This window comes from Cyclopterus lumpus, chromosome 4 (assembly GCF_009769545.1).
Source record: "Cyclopterus lumpus isolate fCycLum1 chromosome 4, fCycLum1.pri, whole genome shotgun sequence".
Lineage (NCBI taxonomy): Eukaryota > Metazoa > Chordata > Actinopteri > Perciformes > Cyclopteridae > Cyclopterus > Cyclopterus lumpus.
Window position 1 is genome coordinate 15,180,418 of NC_046969.1, and position 20,416 is coordinate 15,200,833.

The 20,416-nt window shown below is 39.5% G+C and overlaps 1 protein-coding gene across 11 annotated transcripts; it reads left to right on the forward strand.

Moving 5' to 3' along the window:
• The first annotated feature begins 1,975 nt into the window (after window positions 1-1,975).
• Window positions 1,976-19,932, forward strand: tbxa2r (thromboxane A2 receptor). Of its 11 annotated transcripts, none has more exons than XM_034530830.1 (6): window positions 1,976-3,432; window positions 3,644-3,693; window positions 8,627-9,870; window positions 12,815-13,522; window positions 13,604-13,699; window positions 16,770-19,932. In XM_034530830.1, the coding sequence occupies exons 3-6, from the start codon at window positions 9,868-9,870 to the stop codon at window positions 17,091-17,093; spliced, it is 1,131 nt and encodes a 376-aa protein (XP_034386721.1). In that variant the 5' UTR covers window positions 1,976-3,432; window positions 3,644-3,693; window positions 8,627-9,867; the 3' UTR covers window positions 17,094-19,932. The 11 variants fall into 11 exon arrangements, 10 of the variants coding, with proteins under 10 accessions (XP_034386721.1, XP_034386722.1, XP_034386718.1 ...); XM_034530831.1 differs by having other exon boundaries at window positions 12,815-13,372; XM_034530827.1 differs by having other exon boundaries at window positions 8,627-8,711; window positions 9,569-9,870; window positions 12,815-13,699.
• Window positions 19,933-20,416: the final 484 nt, after the last annotated feature.

Sequence of the window (20,416 nt, forward strand, 5' to 3'; positions counted from 1 at the left end):
CTGTTACAACTGGTGGCAGGAATTAATATTTTGAACCAGTGGAAACTGCTAAAAGCAGTCAAGAAGTCCATCTGCCCTTGGGCTCTGTCTTTCAAGTAACTACTTTAATTTCTTGGTCTTGTATTATTTAAAGATTCATGTTTCATTATCATAAAAAAAGGTTTGACAGTTCTGGTCTTGGATATACATATTGCACACCAGGCAATATTTTATCATTCTCAGATGAGGTTTTGATTTAGTTTACAACGTTGGATGTAAATCTGGCTCTGTGGATGAGAAAAGAGACACATTCACATCTCTGACAAGAATTGCTCTCAGATAATGACTTGGCTTGGATTTATAGAAAGTCACCATTCAAGGCCTACACCAAGTGTAGTAAACGTTGTACTCAAACAGAAAAGTCTTATACCTGTTCTTCTTTGAGTTGTTTCTAAATAAAGAAAAACAGAACACTTGGTCTCAAATGTCAGCTTAAAAAACCGTCTCAGTGCCGTTGGGATAATGGTTCTGTAATAGGAAACTACAAACGATGGCAGAGCATACAGCCCCACAGTGCTATCTGCTCTGTGATGCTCTCAAGTGATTTTACAGTAATGATGAAGGATACACAAATCCATCAGCAGTGGAACCATAAAGGCTTCCCTGTAAACATGTCCATTTGAGCACAATTAGATCACATTCCAGCGGAGAGAGAAGCTGGGAAATTGAGTTTAGGCGAGAAGATGATGGCAATTGTTTTATAATTCTATTTTTACTAACACAGGTGGAGCCTTTGAACAGGGCTTACCATGTTCAGCGTCTCTTCCTAGTGGATCCACACACTGAAATGTGCATGATGCTCAGTCAGCGGCATGAATCTGCAAATATGAGCCCTGTGAAAAGAGGACGTTCACAAAACACTGCCTCCACTGAAGTTCACCACGGAATAAATTGGCTCTCTTCCTATGTTCCTTATGTCACTTTTATGTGTTTTGCGGGCAACATCAGTGTACGTATGACGTTATGGCGCTATAAACTAGGCTAAACTACCATTCTGTATCTATTGTCACTGCGGTTGTGTGGCGTTACCTTGAAGGGGAGTTCAGTGAATGGGCCACTGACATGAGACCGAGACCGAGGAAGTGCCTGACCTCTATCATGGTAGAGTGTGTCCTCTTGTGTAACAATATCTGTCATGCTGAGGCAGAATTCAGCTCCACTGCACGAGTAAAAACGTGCTAAAATGCATCATACCTAACTTTCCAGTCCGGTTCTTGAGGATAAGATCCTCTGAAGAGAAGTCGACTCTCTCTAAGTTGGAGGACAAAGATTTTGCAAGTGACGTCACTAATAATCCCTCTTTGCAAATGACAACCAGCCCTGAGTGCTCACAGGTAGGGTGAGTACGGGAGGTCAAAGTCGCAGCAGGAAGTCCGCAATGTGTAATGGATGTTTACAACACACACTCTATGTATCTCACTGAAATCATATTCATCATTTATAGCAGGGGCGCCGAGCTGTCTGCCTCTCTGTTAGTTGTTTGTGTTGGCTGATACGCTTTAATTAGAATTAAGTACACTGTGTCTTCTTAGGCGCTGCAGGAATGAAAGCGTGGCAATGTTTCATGTCGGGGCTCACGCTGAAGACTATAGAGCACAATCTCCTCTGTTTGTCACAGTTCCACTCTGTGGCCAGATGCCTTCAGGCTTTGTTGACATGACTGTCTTTGTTTTGGATTTGCTGTTTGCTGTGTTTTGCCTCCCGTGTTCCTGTATTGCCGTTCAACACACCTCCTCTGTATCAGCATCCTTAGTACTTCCCTGCTCCCAGAGTTCTTCCTAGCCAATCAGCTCCTTCCCTGCTTCTAATGTGTTTCCCCTGCCAATAGGCTCATTTCCTTTTGTCCCCTTACCTGAGCTTCTCCGCCCATCTCTCCACAGACACAACTTCCCCCTGTCAGATTGGTTTGGAGCTAAATGCTGGGTTTCACTGGGTCCTTGGTTTTGTTTTGTCTTGTTCAGTTTTGCCTTGGCAGCACTGACTGTTCCCAAAGACTCACTTTAAGTTCCTGTTGCGTGCAGTTTCCTGCGTTTGGGTCCCCGTGCTCTATCCTTCATGACAGAAGGATCCAATCAGCCATGGGCCCAGTAGGTGATCTTTTGGTCTATTGAGCCATCGTAATCTGGATTTGAATAATGGAGAGACTTGGACCCCCCCCCCAAAAGAGGTAAAACAACAGGTTTGGGGGGGGGGGGGGGGGGGGTCAAAACATTTGTGTATCGGTGTTACATGTATGCCTGAAAATTAAATATTACAATATATTTATCTAAATTCATGCCTGGAAGAATCTTGTAAAAGGATTTCAGACACCCCTAAAGTGGACCATACCATTTCTTAACCGGTCCTTGATGTCAGTGAATGTCTCCTTTTGATGTGAAGTGCAATCCAGTGGAAACAATAACGTAAGTAGCTACAGTAGCTGTCTTCCTACTTTAATACACTTAATACAGTTTCTTATATGAATATGTAGCTGTGTGGCATGTTGGGATCAATGAGCTAGGTCCCAACATGCCACACAGCTGCAGGCAGACTGCAGAATACAAACAAGATACTGTAAGGATCCTGACTCAAGACTGCACTGTAGGACAACATGGGTGCAAGAGCTCCGTCGACAGAAGGATTGCAGCTAAAAATTGATTATTTGTAGTATTGTTAGAATAAGTAGCCGACTAGCTTCCTGTTACCTCCTGACAGCAAGCCAGTTAGTGCCCTCTCTGATCCTGACTTTGCAGACTTTCAGCAGTCTTATTTCTCTGAGGAATTGAGCGGTCGAAACCCTTAGAAGGAAGTATAGGTCTCTAGAACATTGATTTTGTAATAACCTTGAGTCTCCACACTCCAGCACCAAGACAGACCCTGAACCAGACCCAAAGTCAGTCATCCTGACTAATGTTGCATCTCCTCCTGAATCGGGGGTCCCAGCTGTCGTCAAGCCAGTTCCAGAGTTTGGGGTCCTGGGCTGACGGCTCGTCTGTACCATAGAATGTATATAAGAAGTGGCATGACCTAGGTTTGTGGACTGACGTTTTAAAGTATTTTATTGACCTGTCAATCACAACGTAGCAATGCCTTAAAGCATAGCCCTGGTTTATCGACTATTTTACTCTGAATGGGACCATAATTCACAAAATGAACATTATGCTGTATTGAAGAAGACTTGAAATCTCAAGATTACAATGTTAATTAAAATATTAAATCATGTGAGAAATAGGGTAATTTTCTCATTGACCTTTATACAATCTGACTTCTTTCTACAACCAAAGGAGTTGCCCCTGCTGGCCATTTGAAAGTATGCAAGCTTAAGCACTTACACATTGGCTTCACTTTTCAGACCCGAGCTTGCCAACTGATTTCTTCCAGAGTCAGGGGGGCCGACGTCTCATCTGTTCTCAGGTGACAGTCCGGTTGACACCCATTGCTGGGTTCCTGTATTGCAGCATGTTAAAGTTCCTGTGCTGTGTGTTTCCTAGTGCTGTTTGGATGGCCTTTAAACCATCACACTCCTTATTTAAGGGTCACAGTCAAAAATTCAGTGAAATGTATTCAATATGTCACACATCCAAAGATACTCATTGTAATGAAACAAGGGTTTCCCACTCCACAGACGGTGCCAGTGAATCCTCCATACTAGCAGTATGACTCACGTCTTTCACCGTGAGTAATTGGTCTATAAACTTCTGTTCCGACATGCCTACGCAGATAAATGGGAGTAAAGTGGTAAAGGTGTCCTTGCTTTACAGCTATATTTCAATGTGCGTTTATGTCTGCAAGGAGACTGATAGAAATCTACAACTCTCTCAGCACTGCCCAGGGAATGCATTGTCAAATGTATTGCTGCCTGGCTTCAACAAAACATATATATGTTCTTTCTGCACTGCATCTATGGAGACATTTGAGTTCAGGCAAAGTTCAGTTTGATACTTTCTTGGGCAGTCTTGGTGCACTGTATCTTTTCCATTACACTTTTACAGCTCATTAAAGTGAAAAAGGAACAGTGTGCTTGGGGCTGGTGTTCAAAGACGGATGTTCAAAGACGGATGTTTGTCGGCGATAAAAATTTATAGTAGATTGAATGAAAATTGTCCTTTTTTTCAGAATTCTCTCTGTTTATCCGAAGATAACAGAACATGAATCACTTTTACTCTTCAGCCCCGCTTCACACCCATGCTACACAAATGTTTGCTTTGTGCTTTAACCTCCTGAACAGTTTCACTGGAGCACACAGTTGATGACTCGCTTTTTGGAGATACGTTAACAAACATCCTGGTTAACCAGCAGTGGTGGTTGCTGCACAGTTTGTCTACAATAGCAAAAAAAACATTTCGAATAAAATTAATTTGAATTAAAAAAAATTATGAATAATGTGATATATGACTAGTATTTAATGCAGCAGAACACATGTGCATGTTTAATATTGTGTGTGTATCTATGGGCTCATGCACAGCATCAGAATCATGGTTTGAGGTCACTGAAGTAAGAAATAATCTAAGTTTGAAAAATAATCAAATTTGATTATTGGCAGAGATAACAGACAATGTACAGTATAGTCTATAGGGAAGGTGTACTGTTTCCCCCCTCGGGTTCCATACACAAGTGATATCTTTCTTGATTAGAATCACACTTGTGGTACAGGTGCTATACATAATTGCCTAGTCATTATAATCTGTGGAGCGGTTATGTAATTGAGATATTCATCTGGGTTGTTCTGTGTGCATTCTGAATAGGTGTCAGGTTCAGGTGAAGGTATGGTGACGTTTATTTCAGCTTTTTCTGTTTCTATTCAATGGAATATGTTGTGGGCTGCACGGTGGTGCAGTGGCTAGATCCCCGATCCCGGGCGGTCCTTCTGTGTGGAGTTTGCACGATCTCCCCCGTGGCAGCGTGGGTTCCCTCCGGGTTCTCCGGCTTCCTCCCACAGCGTAAGTCAATTGGAGACTCTAAATTTCCCGTGGGTGTGAATTTGAGCGTGAGTGGTTGTCTGTCTCTAAATGCGCCCTGAGATGGACTGGTGACCTCTCCATGGTGAACCCTGCATTCGCCCAATGTCAGCGAAGCACCCCTGAATAGGAGAAGCGGTTTGGATAGTGGAATGTAAACTCTTTGTTGGGTTGAATTGATGAAGAGGCTTCTTGGGACAATCTTGTCTATTTTCAGTTTGTTTACTGTTTGATTCATGATGGCTGTTTTCATATTGAGATGAAACAGATAATGATTTGCCAAAATTGCTCGGAGAATTTGGTAAGGAATCTGATGCAAAAGAGAATTTGTAGTTGGTCAGTGTTGAATAAAAATGATAGATCACCAACTATTCACACACGTGTGTTTCTTGGAAAACTTTGTCTGTCCAATGAGGTGTTATTACCTCTATTAAAATCATAAATTATGATTTGCAGTTATTTAGGAGAGAGGTAAAAGTATGGAATATTGGTATCAAATATTGTAGCATTCATACTTTCAGAAATGTTTCCTTCTGGGGCTGTGAATCAAATAAGAGTTTATTGGTGCAGACAAATAGCAGATTATAATCTGCAATTATGATTAAATGCTTTATTTTAGCTTTTAATGTGGATGGTGAAGATATTTATCTACAGTGATGAGATGAGGAATACAGATCAAATATAGTGTGTGGATGTAAATGCCTAGAGTATAAACGGTATGAATGCGTATGTGTGTTTAGTCATGTAAAATAGATTAATGAAATGGAGAAAGGGAAATGTATAGAGGTGAGATATATGTGGTTACGAGCATGTAGTATAATGGATGGAGAAGAGAGGAAGAAAATGTGTTTGGGAGTTATAAATTGTGTTAGAGATATGAAATTGTATGCCTATTGTTCGATATGGTAACGTCTGATTCTGCATACTGTTGAGGAAATCACTCAATACTTTTCAATACTTTTAAGGTGTTAGCCGTAGTAGAGTGTAATATAATTTACAAAGACACGGTGCTTTCGAACACACAGAGTGGGTCTGAGTGGCTACAAAGAGAACAATGCAGCAGAGCAGCTAATATACAGTGTGAACACAAAAGCACAGAAGGAACTGAATTGTGATGGTAACACGAGTTTCAGGCTGGTCTGTAATGAAACGATGAAACCAATATTATAGACCGAGAGTAACAAAGTCGACCTGATGAGATCAGAGGGGATTGGATTGCATGTGTGAAATCACAAAAGCAGAGAATGTTGCTCTTTATTTCCTAAATGTGCCTTTTCTTTCTTCATCAGATGTACAGATTCCTGGTTAGGGAATATATATATAGTTCTTCTGGAAGTTTTGCTTTGCTGAGGTTTTGATCAGTGAGCTGTTCCTGGCTGAAATTGGGACTGTCCTTCAAGGGCTGGAGCTCTTTGTGTAAAAACCTCAATAAATTGTAATTCTGGAATCAAGAATGGAACGTTTTAAGTCTGGGGAAGGTTTTTTATTGGGGCAAAGCGCTTGTCTGTCATTGAGTTACAGCTCTTTGCCTGTGGTAGCTTGAGGTTAGTTGAATATAGTGTTTTAAATAGATACTTGTATCATATTGAGTGTTCTCAGATATCAAACGAAATGGAAACAGAGGGCCTCCCTTTTTGTCACTGTCTTCCTCTTTCCTTATATAAACCCTCTCAATATATCTTTAAGATTGTGCATCTACATCATATACTTTTACAACGGCTGATGTCCTGATGCCTGTTAGAGCTTGCAATTTGTTTTTGAACAATACTCTCTGAATTAACTTTTGTTTCTCATTGCTCTGTTGATGCATTTCTGTGGGTGTGACCTAAAATAATCCCCAGCTGTCTGAGATCAGTTTAATGAGTGAATGGTTGATTGAACACAGCCTATAGAAACATGTTCAAAGACCCTGAGGAAAGCCAGTGTCTGGTCAGTGCGTGCGTGCAGACAGACTGACTTACTTTAATCTATGGACAAAAAAAGACAAATGTATTTTCTCAAACTAGGATTGAAATGTAAGCATCACAGAGGAATCCATAACCTTTAACATCCACCTTTCAGTAGCTACATTTTGCTAGCCTACTAGCTCTGAGCTGAGGAAGGCAACCAGAGGTTATTATAACCTGACCCTTAATGCAAATAGCTGCCAAATGGACCAGTCTGGAGTTCAACTAAGCAGAATCCGTTTTTGTTATTTTTAAAGGCTGGGGAAACAGCAAGGCCATTACAAACAGTGATGCTTTGCAGATTGCCTTGATAGAGATGATGTCATTATTCTTCCAGTTCTTTCTAACTTGACTAGGCTCGTCTGTAGCACATTCCTGTGTTCGGCTGCATTCTCTCTGCTGCACGTGTTGTCAAATTTGAAGTTTTTAGATGTTTTCTTTATTTTTTGCACATGTTCTCTCAAACTGCACTGGAATTCACCAAATCCCAGCACCTGACGGTGTCTGAGCAGCTTTACACCATCGTTTTGGATAAGCTCAGTTTGCCTTGAATGCACAGAAGTATCCACTCCGCAAAACACCTCCTTTTAGATGTGTCGGTCTTTTTTATTTTTGCCAGCTTAGTGTGAACATCGTCTCAGATGTCATAACATTCACAGCAAAACACATGTCCCCGACTATACGCTTGAAATGGAGTTCACTACATAAGATCTATGTATACGATAGTAGGAGAAAAACTGTTCCGTCTGCTAGTTGTTTCAATGTTATGTCTCTAATCTCATCTTTACTCTGCACTGCATCTGTTTTCTCCCATAAGTCTTCACTCAGACCCCCAGTGTGTAAAGCCCAACGGATTGCTTAAGTGTAATAAACTGTAGTAATTCGAGCATCCACGGTTTCATTCCTTATCTCAAACCCTTTCATCTACCGCATGGGGGATAGATGAGGGAAAATCAGTAGCGCTCTTCTTGAAGGAAAACATCCAAACTGGCCTAAAGCAAGGCCGTAGCTTGGTAGAGTCAGTGCATCCAATCTGTTGTTCTTTAGTGCTTCAGATTGTGTGATGTACTTTATTAAATTGTAGCCTTTCCTGTTGTTCTGTTTTAGGGGTTTTATAAGTAGAACTATTTATTTGCACTTTTTAAAGATAAATTGTAGCTAATTAAACTAAATGTGTCTATCTACAGAGAAAATGTCAAATAAAGCAAATACATTAACTGATGGTGTCAAGAAAAAGTGAATGATTCATTACAAGGTTACTGTATTGGCTCATTGTGCATTGGATTGTACATGTGTTCCTCACATTAGATTTTCAAATGAAAGCAACAAGTATCATCACTGCCACATATTCTCATGATTCATTGGTCCTATTTTTAGCCAAATACAAGAATTGTACACTTTAAGATCCATTCCTGCCGCTGAGCCCTAAATAATAATAATAAGGGAGTCTGGAATAAAAATATCTACATCTTAATCGTGTGACCCAGAGCAAATGATCGCTCTGGGTCAGAGGTCACAACAAGATCACAGGGCTCTGTCTTCAAATTGGAAAAAGGCTCTAAGGCCCAAACTCGAAGTAAGATCTCTCAAATTTCTGGTAATGGACGTGGACAGCGAAATTACAACTGTGTGATAATGATATCATACTCCATCTCTGTCATTTTTGTTGACATTTTTGTTTATAGACTCTCATGTTTGTCCCAGTTGGATATTACCCAGATTGTGATGGCGATTGAATGGTTGGTTGATCCTGGCTGCTTTATTCCCAGACTCTTATCGGGGAGAACTTGTGAGTCTTCTGCTTTTTTCCATAAATAGTTATACCATGTAACAACCACTAAATCCAACAAATCGTAATTCTAACATTCTGGTTTTTGATTTGAATAGATATATTCAAAGTTGCTGGCTAGTATTTATGCTGAGCTAAATATCGTTTAACATTCATAATCTTGCATTTAACTACATTCCTGCTAGATTCTCTTTGCAACTGGTTTACAGGCCTGCGATCCACATCTGCACATGTCTATCTGAATAATTCACACAGTTACTGTGTAAAGGTCAGCTTCTACATAAAACATGTAGAGAAGAGATAAAAACATCTGCTGATGGAATCCAGCTTTTTTTAAAAATGTTCCAGACTATTTGGGGATCTGTTGTCAATGTTTTTTAATGACTTCATTACTCAATTTGCGCCACTCTTTTTCCAGTAAAAGTCTTGCAACATGTATTTGTGTGAGAAACATTATTGTTGTACAGCTTTCTTCACTGACTTGATAGAAATTATAGCTTTCAGGCTTTAGTTGGTATCTCACGAGGAACACATCAGATAATATAATGTAAAGGCTATCGATTTTGTTTCTATTTGTATTTTGAGCACTGTTATCTATGCCCATATGTACTCGATACAAAAAAAGAAGAAGTCCCATGTTTTGGTGTATTGACTAGTCTTTCATTGACCCTTTTCTAAAGCCAGTGGGGACACCTCCACCTCTCCATCACACATAAAATAGAAGAGATTAAAACCAAACGTGAGACAAATGCCCCTTTCCACCACGGTGCACCACTTACTTTCTCCAGTTTGATGCTTTACAGCTTTTCTCTGTGGCTCATTCTGCTGCCTAAAATACTGTGTGCTGTCCTCCCCAGAGCCATTCCCCTTTTGTTTTCCGGGGAGGGGTGAATTGAGCAAAAGGAAGCCTGACTGGAGCGAGAGAGATGAGTATCTAAACTACGGGGGAAGGGAGAAGAGATGATCGGGGGTTCCTGCTCACAGCCGGCTGCAGTACTTATAGGACTTAATTTTCATTAGCTGGGACTTGGTGTATGCAGAGCGATGTTTCCCCTCTTCTTCCTGTGACTCTTCTTTGTGGTATTCATCTTACAAGTGCAGTAAGATGGTTTGCACAGACAAATTTATCAAATGAGAGTCAACTTGGGCTTCTGTGATGGTAAGATAAATGTTTTTATCCTTAAGTAAAAAACTTTTTAAGCAAACGGCAATGCTTGTGAATATAAAATGTCAAAGATGCAAAGAAACCTTGAATGTATAATTTAACGTACACAAATTTGGAATGAAGAATGGTTTTGCACACATTATGAGACTTGTGTGTTAGCCCTTGTACATTTATGATCATAAATGTTGTTAGAGTTATTCAAATAAATCCTCAGTAGAAGTTGTTCAATGGTTCTGTTTTGTTGCTTTCAGTTTGCAAACGATATGCAAGTGTTGGGCATAGTTTAATGGTTAACTTCTTTGTCGATTTGTAAGTCATATTTCAGAGACGTTGAGAGAAATGTGGACAGACAGAGACTTTGGGCTACGATAATCTAATGATAGAGCTTTGTTTCACCATTTTAAAGAGATGTCATTCAAACTCTCCAAAATGTCACGGCACATTTTGTTTAGCTAAGCATTTACTTGAGCCTAATAGTAATGCATCAAGAGGCTTCATCAATGAACTCCCACTGATGACAAACATGTTAAAATATATTGACTGCTGTGGGAGAATTGAAACTAATACTGTTGCCCCTAGATTTTGGGAAAAGGCGTGGCTCCAGGGCAGTTGCAGAAAATGCTTCCTCAGTTCTGAAAGTCAGTGAGGCACAGCTGCACATTGTCAGTGTGTTGTCCTGCCTTGTGACCCATACATTTAGCTTGAAATGTGGACTTGGGTCTTCCTGAATCAAACATCCAAAGTTTTGTAGTTGCAAACCATGTTCTTAGACCCGACTTCTTGCTATCCATCCTGTGAACAATACACACGAATTGCCTCAGAGCCAGCTCCAAAATATTCTAAAAAATATAGTCAACATCAACATCTTGTCAGACTTCTTGATCACATGAAAATCAGATTTTTATTTTAAGAAAAGAAGAGTGTCTCTTCAGTTCTCCTCTTTCTGTCTCTATACTGTTGGATAAACTGAAATTATACATTGTGGCATTTACCAGGGACCTGCCTCAGGTTTCTATTATTGATAGAATTCATAATATTAAAGGATCTTGATATTATGGGTCTTTTATTTGAAATTGTGATAAAGAAAACCCAATGAAGTGTCTGTTATTTGTTCGCCTCACAAACCACTTTATTGGCCAAATAGACCCAAATGGCTCGGGTTTCGTATTTTTATTACACATATTTATTGTTCACTTTTGTTGCGCATTTGTCCCTTTTTGCTTTGATAAAGTAATGCACATCAACCTTTTTTATGAAGGGACATTAGAAATACAAGGAAAACAAATCATCGTAACTGGTGTATTGAGCAGGATTTTGGATGGAGAGCAGACTATTCAGGAGGTCTCAAAATGTTTTCATTTCGAGCCACCATTAGTGCAGTATATCATGTTTGTTTTGCACCACAAAATAAATTTGAATAGTGTCTTGACGAAGCCGATCCATTTACCATTTGAAAAAAAGAGAGAAAGATCTCTGGCAGTTGCACATCTGCTGTTTCGGAATCTCTCGACACATGTTTTACAGACATTCTGCACTCGACGGCCTCAGTGAAGGGATTTGGAATATGTCATATTGATTTAGACACTAACGGGCTCATCTGGCTAATGGCACACTCAAAAGGTTTTTAGGGTCAGCTGGCGCCAAGCACCGTCTGTCTCATCTGATTATTCTCTAAGGTATGAAAGGAACTGATAATAGTGTAGTTAGCTTTTAGCAGAACATCCAAAGGTTTGTCTCGATTTCACATGTTCGGTCTTTTGGGAAAATGTGATAATTAGATGGACAAAACACCTGCTGCCATGACTGATGGGTAGTTTAAATCATGTGATAACAAGATTCTACCATTTAAGACTAAACATCACTTAACATATATATCCATTTTCCACAATTGATGGATACAGTAGCACATTTCCTCTTAACTCACGTCTCCTTTATATCACGATCTGTTACAAATACCTTCCAAAGAAAGCATGTAAATATGCATGAAGTCCTCGTAACCGGCAACACTAGTCCTGTCTGAAGAAGGTTTAAACCTAGGACTGATGTAACAGCGCTCAAGGACTTTAATCCTTTTCATCACTCATTTATTTCACTTACTTGATTTCACGTCAGTGTCCAGCGACACGTCTACCTCCATTTTGCTTGTGGCCAGTCAATTATAACGTTTAACGTGTCGTATATTGGGGGCAGACCAATAGGGACAACATAACCTAACAATATAAACTGATTGTGACACTATGTTTATTTCCTGTTAGTAACTCTGGCAGTACTCTTAACATAACTGCATTTCCTGCCAGGATATGACAGCTCTATATATGTCTATATTTGTCTCTGCGTCAGTCTCCATCTCTGTCCCATTATTTCCCTGTCTGCATGTATTTGTGTGGGTGTCGTGATAATGGGCACCTTGTCCATTATCCCTTACTTAACCCTGCAGTCATTCAGAATAGAGTATTCACCCCGACCATTGTATTATTGACTTTGTATGGCTCATATGTCAATTCTAAATCTGCACTCACTGTATATTTTAAGGAATACGGTTGTTATAGGTAACAATTATTGAATCGACTAAGTACATTGCTGAGTTCAGGGAACATAGCTAAATTGCTAAAAAGACTTCAGACAGGGTAAACAACTAGAATAGTCAGAACGTCCGTGTCGGAAAGAGAAAGAGAAATTGTAAAAATTATTATATGAAATGTTCTTTGTAACCATCCATCGCAGCTTCCAGTCCAATTTCCTTGTCTAACTTAAACTTGTACACTTTTCCTGCACAATAAGCCATTTACAGCAACACTGAGTGCACTTGTTTTTAGTTCTTTTAAGTAAAGACAATCTGGCTAAAGATATGTAGTAGCTGGAGAGTTTCTTACCTTTTTGTTCAATTTATTTGTATTGTATGTTTCAATGTTTCCCCTTTCCCTTTTTTTCTTTTGAGGTTGAAGAAAGAAATGAAATTCTTCAAACTGGTATTGTCTTTCCATCTCTGAGTCATCTGAAATCAATGACCCCACACCAGCTGAACACCATGAATGCCTCAGTCCTGCCATTTACCAACAACACCCCAATCTGCTACTCCATAAACAGCCCCCCATTCAAGTACCACCCTACCATCGCCTCGGCATACTACTCATCCATCTTCACCACTCTGGGAATTATCTCCAATCTCATCGCCTTCGTAGTTCTCCTCAAGTCCTTCCGGCGGACACATAACCGCTCCCGCTCGTTCCTGATCTTCCTGGGTGGCCTGGTGATCACCGACTCCATGGGTCTTCTGATCACCGGCTCCATAGTGATCTCCTTCCATGTTACATACTTTAATTGGCGACAGTTAGATCCAAACTGCCACTTCTGCAACTTTATGGGCATGTCCATGGTCTTCTATGGACTGTGTCCACTGTTGCTTGGTGCCGCCATGGCCATGGAGCGCTACATTGGCATCAACCGTCCATTTGCACGCTCCGCCAGCATGCCCAAGAGACGGACAATCTCCATGGTACTGATGGTTTGGTTGATTGCTGGCTGCATAGCTTTGCTGCCCCTAACAGGTGTTGGAAGCTACCACATGCAGATGCCTGGCTCCTGGTGTTTTTTCAACATCAGCTCTGAGGGGAGTAACCTGGCCTTCTCCCTGCTCTTCTCGCTGGTCGGGTTGATGTGCATTGCTGTGTCATTTTTGCTGAACACGGTGAGCGTTGTGACCCTGATCAAGGTGTGCTGTGGACAGGATCGAAACCAGCGTCGCCGAGACCACGAAGTAGAGATGATGGTCCAACTCATTCTCATCATGGTCATTGCTTCTATCTGCTGGTGCCCCCTTCTGGTGAGTTTGCCTCTTTGAAATAAGTAAGCCTTATATGTGTGTATGTAATATGTTCAGAATTGGTTTTATGACAAACGATAAAGCTGCAATGAAAAGTAAATGTTCAACTAGTGAACATACGTAAGAGTGTAGAAATCTGAATTCCTGGTTCCTTGAGTTGCACAAGCCAACTTCCCAATCGAGGTAATGATTGCTTTAAAGGTGCTGTCAGCAATTTCTATCCAATGCACTTGGAAAAAATCTTCTCACAGTCCTCTTAGTGTCCTTTCTGTGTGCACTGCACTAGGGTGCAGTCATGCTCGTCTGCAGGGCAGACCAAAGGCATAGATGTCTGAAGATAAAGACAGTTAGGGCGAGAGGGACTGTACATGTATTAGTAGTATTTGTTTTGTTGTTGTGTTCAAACACCAACAATCTTTCTCAAGAATCACTGACTCCACCTGAAAGGACCAGGCACAATAATTTGATCAAATAAAACTTTATTTTGACAAACCAGTCCAGAATTCAGTGAATGAGATACATGTTATTATCTTTTGTCAAAAATACTTTCATATAAAGTGATTTTCTTTCCAATTTAATTCATAGACAAAACACATTTAAATGGATCACCATTCTTTTTTATAAAGAAAAAAGTGACAATGAAACAACATCACGTACAAGACGATCAATGGGAAGATACAAATAGTATGATATTGCAATGGTATCCACCAAGAAAATGGGTTTCTCAGGTAAAACACCCAACCCAATCTATTCAGCTCTTGTTCAGCTATTCAATTATTCAAACCATATTAAGGCATCACAAAGTCCTAAGCTCTTTTTCTCTTCTCCCCTCTATATGCTTCATTTATTCTTAGCAATGCAGCTTCCTAAGTTGATCTGAAAGCCTTCTGATCGTACCCTGGATCAGAGCCCCTTAACGCCTTAGTTGAGATGACACCCTCCGCTTTAGAGCATGGGTGAAATCACTGCCTTTTTAAGGTAAAACTCCAGTGTATTACAATTTGGATTTTGCTTTTGGAGCTCTAGCTATTGGTTGTGACAATTATAATATTACACATGTAATTGCTGATAAAATGGCAACAACACTAAAATTAGGTCCAACAATTATACCAGTTGAAAACTAACCCCTGTGTTAGCCTAAATATATTTAGAAACAAAATTAGGGTCATGGTAGAATTATAACCACATTTTGGATTGTAAACATCTCTAGAGCCAGCTCCCTGATTCTTTATAGTTAATCTAGCAAAACTGTAAATTTATTGACAACCTGTGAATATATGGTTTGAATTCACCTATTTCTGCGATCACAGCGATTACTGATAAGCTGTTATAACAAATGGGACAACTGAAGTTTTAATAAACTGCTATTTATCTGAATATATGTGTCTAACTGTTCTGCCGGATGATTAATATAAAGCTCATTGCTGTAGATGCAACATGAATAATTAACTTCAACCTGCTTAATCTCCGTCCATGACACAGTCTTCTTTGTCCAATTGTGTCTTAATAAAATAAACTGGTTGAGGGGTCAAGAGCTCATGATGTATTGGTCTGTGGTTAACTCTATGTGAAGGTTCTTTTGGTACACCTTTCAATTTCCTGATGGTTAGTGTTTAAAAACTGTTTGTTTGTAAATGAGACAATCCTGCCGTCGATGTGTTGCTTTCAACCCAGCACGCATTGCTATCTACCACATTTTGATGCTACCACTAATTGCCAATTCAGAACTTCCCTTCTAAACATAACATTTAAATTGAGCATATCTGAGTTATGAACAGAAGAGCTAAAGCTACCTGACTGGAGCGCACATATTTCTGCAATCCTGTCTAACCTCAGTTGTGTGATACTTTGCACAGATATATATTCTGATGAGCGTGGGGACTGCTGATCCTGTAAGAGATGCTATTGTTTTGTTCTACATACGAATGGCCAGCTGCAATCAGATATTTGACCCCTGGATATACATCATGTGTCAAGTATCCCGACTAAGGCGAGTAAAAAGTAAAAAAATAGCATTGAAAGATTGTTACAATAACACAGCATCCACATAGTAACTGCTCCCCCACCCCCCCCCATCATGATTGTGGGTTGCGGTTGGCCGGCTACCTCAGCGTGTCCGAAACATCTGCCAATGAAACTCATGGATGGACTGTGCAACACAGTTTACTCAATGCCATTACCCATGAGCTCAGTTTCATTGGGAGCATGCTTCATAGTACAGCCAGCGTCTCATCTTGTTTTTGCTGCTGCTATGTACACTTCATTCCATCACCAGTCAGTTTAATAAACAGTTGACTTACATAGTTTGTTTGTTTATTGCCCTTGCGCCTGCTTTCATCCTGAAACTAACACAGATGGTCCAAAACTTCATAGCGCAACTATCTGCAGATTGTAGTTTTGTTTTAGATACTCAAACATTTCTTTGAAGCAGAGCTGCATACTTCTTTACAGATAAGAATTGAACATCAAGAAAGTCATGTAGGCTCAGTAAATGTCATGCTCCTGAAAAATGTGATGAATGTACCTCTGCCTCTGAGAACCGTTTGCCTAACTAAAACTGTGGCTCGCACTTCATCTCAGCACTCACCTCCTTGCACTGCTTTGGTGTAAACCACAGTAGAACCACATTTATTAATGCACCAACGGAATTTGGAACAGAGACAATAAATCATTCGTTAAGGAGCTTGTTGGCATGTATTCACCCCCATAAGCGATTGTTGGGCTAGTACTAATAAGGCTATGCCTAACATAACATGCTCCAGTTTAAGTGCAGCAGGGGGATAATTGTATTGCAAGTCACTGCCTTAGGATGGCTGTATGTGTGTGTGTGTGTGTGTGTGTGTGTGTGTGTGTGTGTGTGTGTGTGTGTGTGTACATTTGCAATATTAACCAATTGTATCTTTTACCATTTGTTCCTTATTTCAATCCCTCTTTATAATTTGCTGTCTTGTCTCCCCCGCTACTTTTTTTACTTCCTCTCTTTCCCCCACACCTTTCCTCCATCATTTCTGTCCTCTCTTGGCTTCTTCTTTCCTTCATCCTGTTCCCCACTTCATCCCTCCACCAATAGGTCTTTATTGCACAAACTGTGCTGTCCGGTGGACCCCTTAGGATCAAATACCTACTGCTATGGCTACGATTCGCCACCTGGAATCAGATCCTGGATCCGTGGGTTTACATCCTGTTTCGAAGGGCAATACTCAAGAGAATCTACCCCCGCTTCGACTGGTCTCGCGGCTCCATTGTGACCATGTACCCGTCTTTCAGAGACACTGTCCGGAGGTTCACTCGCTCTTCACTTGGGAGCACCCTGGGATCAGATAAAACAGGAGAGGCTCAGGAATCAAATGTGACACCCAAATCGACATTGAAGCCCCCACCTCCTTCTCCGTGATTGTTTGGATTTGAGTTGTTGCAGCAGACAGTGTAGCAGAATGTGTTTGACTGTTAGCGTGAAAGCTCATTGGGAGATTTGAACTGTGGCCAGGATAAGAAGCAGGATTGCACGAATGATCTGAAAGAATGGAATCTTGTTATTTCATTGCATATCCCTGAAATGTTCAACAGTATTAGCAATGTCACTTTAGAGTACTCTAGAGCAAAGTATAAATAGTTTTATTGAGATCATCCACTGCTTCTCAAACTGTCTAAACTGTTCTTTACACTCCTTATGCTACTGTGGGATTTAAGAATCATTACCAGTTATACTTGTATACCCTTTTTACTGTGAGTCTTTGTTGCCGACAACTTTAACCGCCATTTATTTGCATTCATTTAGCTATGAAAAGTTATTTTATCATTATTTTTTATTTATTTTCATTTATTTTTATCGTCGCCAGGAGAATCATGCGATCGCGCACGTGTGACTGTGAGTGAGTGTGCACCTCTGTGTCTGTCCACAGCTAATCTCGCATTCTACTGCGGCACTCTGCAACTATTTTGGGTGGCCAGTTGTGGCTACATGCTCAAGGACCTGTCGTGGTTGTGGTGACTTACATTTTTTTAAAAGACCTTTTATTGCCTGTTTTACACTGCTTGCTGACTTCTCACTCACTACGGGTGCAGCAGTGATAACACAGTTGAGTGCGTCACCCCCCATCTGCTTCTCTGTGCTCAGAGACGTAATGGGAGAAACCATTTTGCTCACTTTTAGTGTTTTGCATGGTTGGCTTGGCTAAAAGCTAACGGAGCCAACACTGCTGCTTACCTCTCAGTCGCTGCGCTGCCGCCAGGGACACAGTGGGACAAACAATTGGCTCACTTTTATTGTTTTGTACGGTGTGTTTGGCTAACCATTAACAGCTAACCGAAGCTGTTGTACCTCGTCGCAACTCAGACACTGCTAAGCAAAATTATGCTTTTGGCAAGATTGTATGAGGTGTATTATATGAAAACCTTGAGCCGATTGCTGGTTCTAGTGCAACTTTCCAGTTCATTTATTTCTTCTTTTCCTTATTTCTTTTTTGTCTTTTGTTGTCTTTAAGTTGGAAAAAAGAATGTTAGAAGAACAGTGGCCAATTGGACACTTACTTCTTCTAGATCAAACTTCAAATCTCTTGATAAAATACAGTCTCTGTAACCACCAAAGTCACATACGTCATGTAAAACCTTCTACATGAAGGTTGGAGGAACTGCTCCATGTTAACTTCAGCTTTACAGCTTTACATTGGATGGGGGCATTTGGTTGATTGTGATACTATATGCTGTTCAGATATAATGCCCTTTCTCCTTACACTTACCATGTATTTTCTATGTGTTAAATGCTTTTATGATGAATTGTAATCAAACCAACTTTTCCATCCCTGCATTTATTCCCTGCAGTATTTACAGTCACTGAAAATGCAAAGTTGATGTTTTAAATATGTTCTACTGTCAACTTAAAAAATGCAAACTAAATATAATACCTGTCGTATGACAGGTATTATATTTAGTACATAATACATAATCAAACATACATAAATAGTTAGAACATCTCTATCTGCTAAATAAAAACTACTTGAAAGTTGCTATTAAGTATTTCTAATATAAATATCTGAGAATGCAATTGTAAAATGAAGATTTAAGTTGCTTTTACAGTGTTGTATAAATGAATAATATGACTTAAGTAATGTTATCACTATACTGATTGAGAAGGTTTTGACTGTGTAAGTAAGGGTAAGTGGGAAATACATATGTTTAAATATGGGTCTACTGACCCTTTAAAAACAGGCTAACTCAATTATCTTCCTTTTTTTGCATATTAAAAATAGTATGTGTTCCTATCTCGGGTTTATATTTTGACCTAATAAATAATAAATTTTCACGGCACAATTGAAGTACAAATCTGCTTTATTTAACTTACTGAGAGTAATGCAGCTAGTAAAACAGTTATTTATGCATCTCTTAGAGATGTTTAACTAAAACGTCAAGTTGTTTTCAGCTGTGAAGGAGTTTATGATAACATTGGACAGGGAGAGGGAGTTGATTTAGTGAAGATAATCCAAATTCAGCCCGTGTATATAGGAGGTGTAATGAGAAACATTGTAGCAATAATACATTATAATATTATAATTAAACTTGCAGCTTGTCTTGCTACCCAGCTATTCATGTTGAACTGTTTTAAACATTATATTATCACTCATATCAGTCACTCAATTACCAGATAAATCACTGAAGCGATCACCAATGAGATGCATCTCGCTTTAACTCCGTAGCAGTATCATCGAATAAATATGAAGTGTAAATATTGAATGTGCTTGACAGAAATGTGATTTTACATATAAATTATTAAAATCATAACTCTTTTTCATGGGCTTTTCTGTTAAACACAAACTTGACAACTACTGTATGACACTTTAAATGTGAAATGTGCCATACATTTTTCAGGTCTTCATTGAGAGGTGCAACCATACAAAGTTTTCAATCATTAGACAAATACTGATGTAGCTGAAACAGTGTAGCCAGGGTGAGTGAAGTTGAGTCAAACTGTATTTCAGGGTTTACTTGCTTACATTTATTCAAATAATAACTTTATAACTTGTTCACAATGTTTTTTGAGCCAGAAAAAATGTTTTTAACTGTGAAACACCAACATGTAGGTTGATGCTTCCTTCTTTCCACAGTAAATACTCCCCAATGCAGAGACAGAGAGAGAGAGAGAAGCACATTGAAACTAAGTGATCTTGAAGTATAAAGACTGAAACAAGTATATTTACATCCTCTACTCAAAACAAACCGGAAAGGTTCCTTGTGAATTTATGGCAAAAAAGGGAAGTATGTGAATGTGTGATACAACGTTATTTTAATATTAGTAGGCATCATTATAAGATCATTATATTTTTCAGGCAAAATTGGTGCAGGGGTCTAGATGGTTCACACGAACAGGAAGCTAACTTGCTTGTTTTTAGTTTTTTATTGTGGGAATTATGGGCTTGATTGCTGTTTATCAGTAATGATCATGTGAGAAAATGTGAATTGCAGAGCAGACCAATTCAGCTGGGGATTAATGTCTTAAACATGTTTTTGTTCAGATACTTACCTATAGGTCTGACAATATTTAGACTGATATTTTTTAAGTTTTAATTGCACTGTGGCCACTTGTTATTTAAAAATAGAGTGAACCAATTATATAGAAATACAATGACAACCTGTTTGCAAACATATTATAAGTTATATATCACATATGTAGATGTCTTGCTTGAAAGGTTATTGATAATGGAGAAGTATACTAATACATTC

What these genes read in the sequence shown, in the direction of transcription:
- tbxa2r (XM_034530822.1), top strand. An exon ending in TCTGCTGGTGCCCCCTTCTG is followed by an intron (nt 13,700 to 16,769) that starts GTGAGTTTGCCT and finishes CTCCACCAATAG; the next exon opens with GTCTTTATTGCACAAACTGT.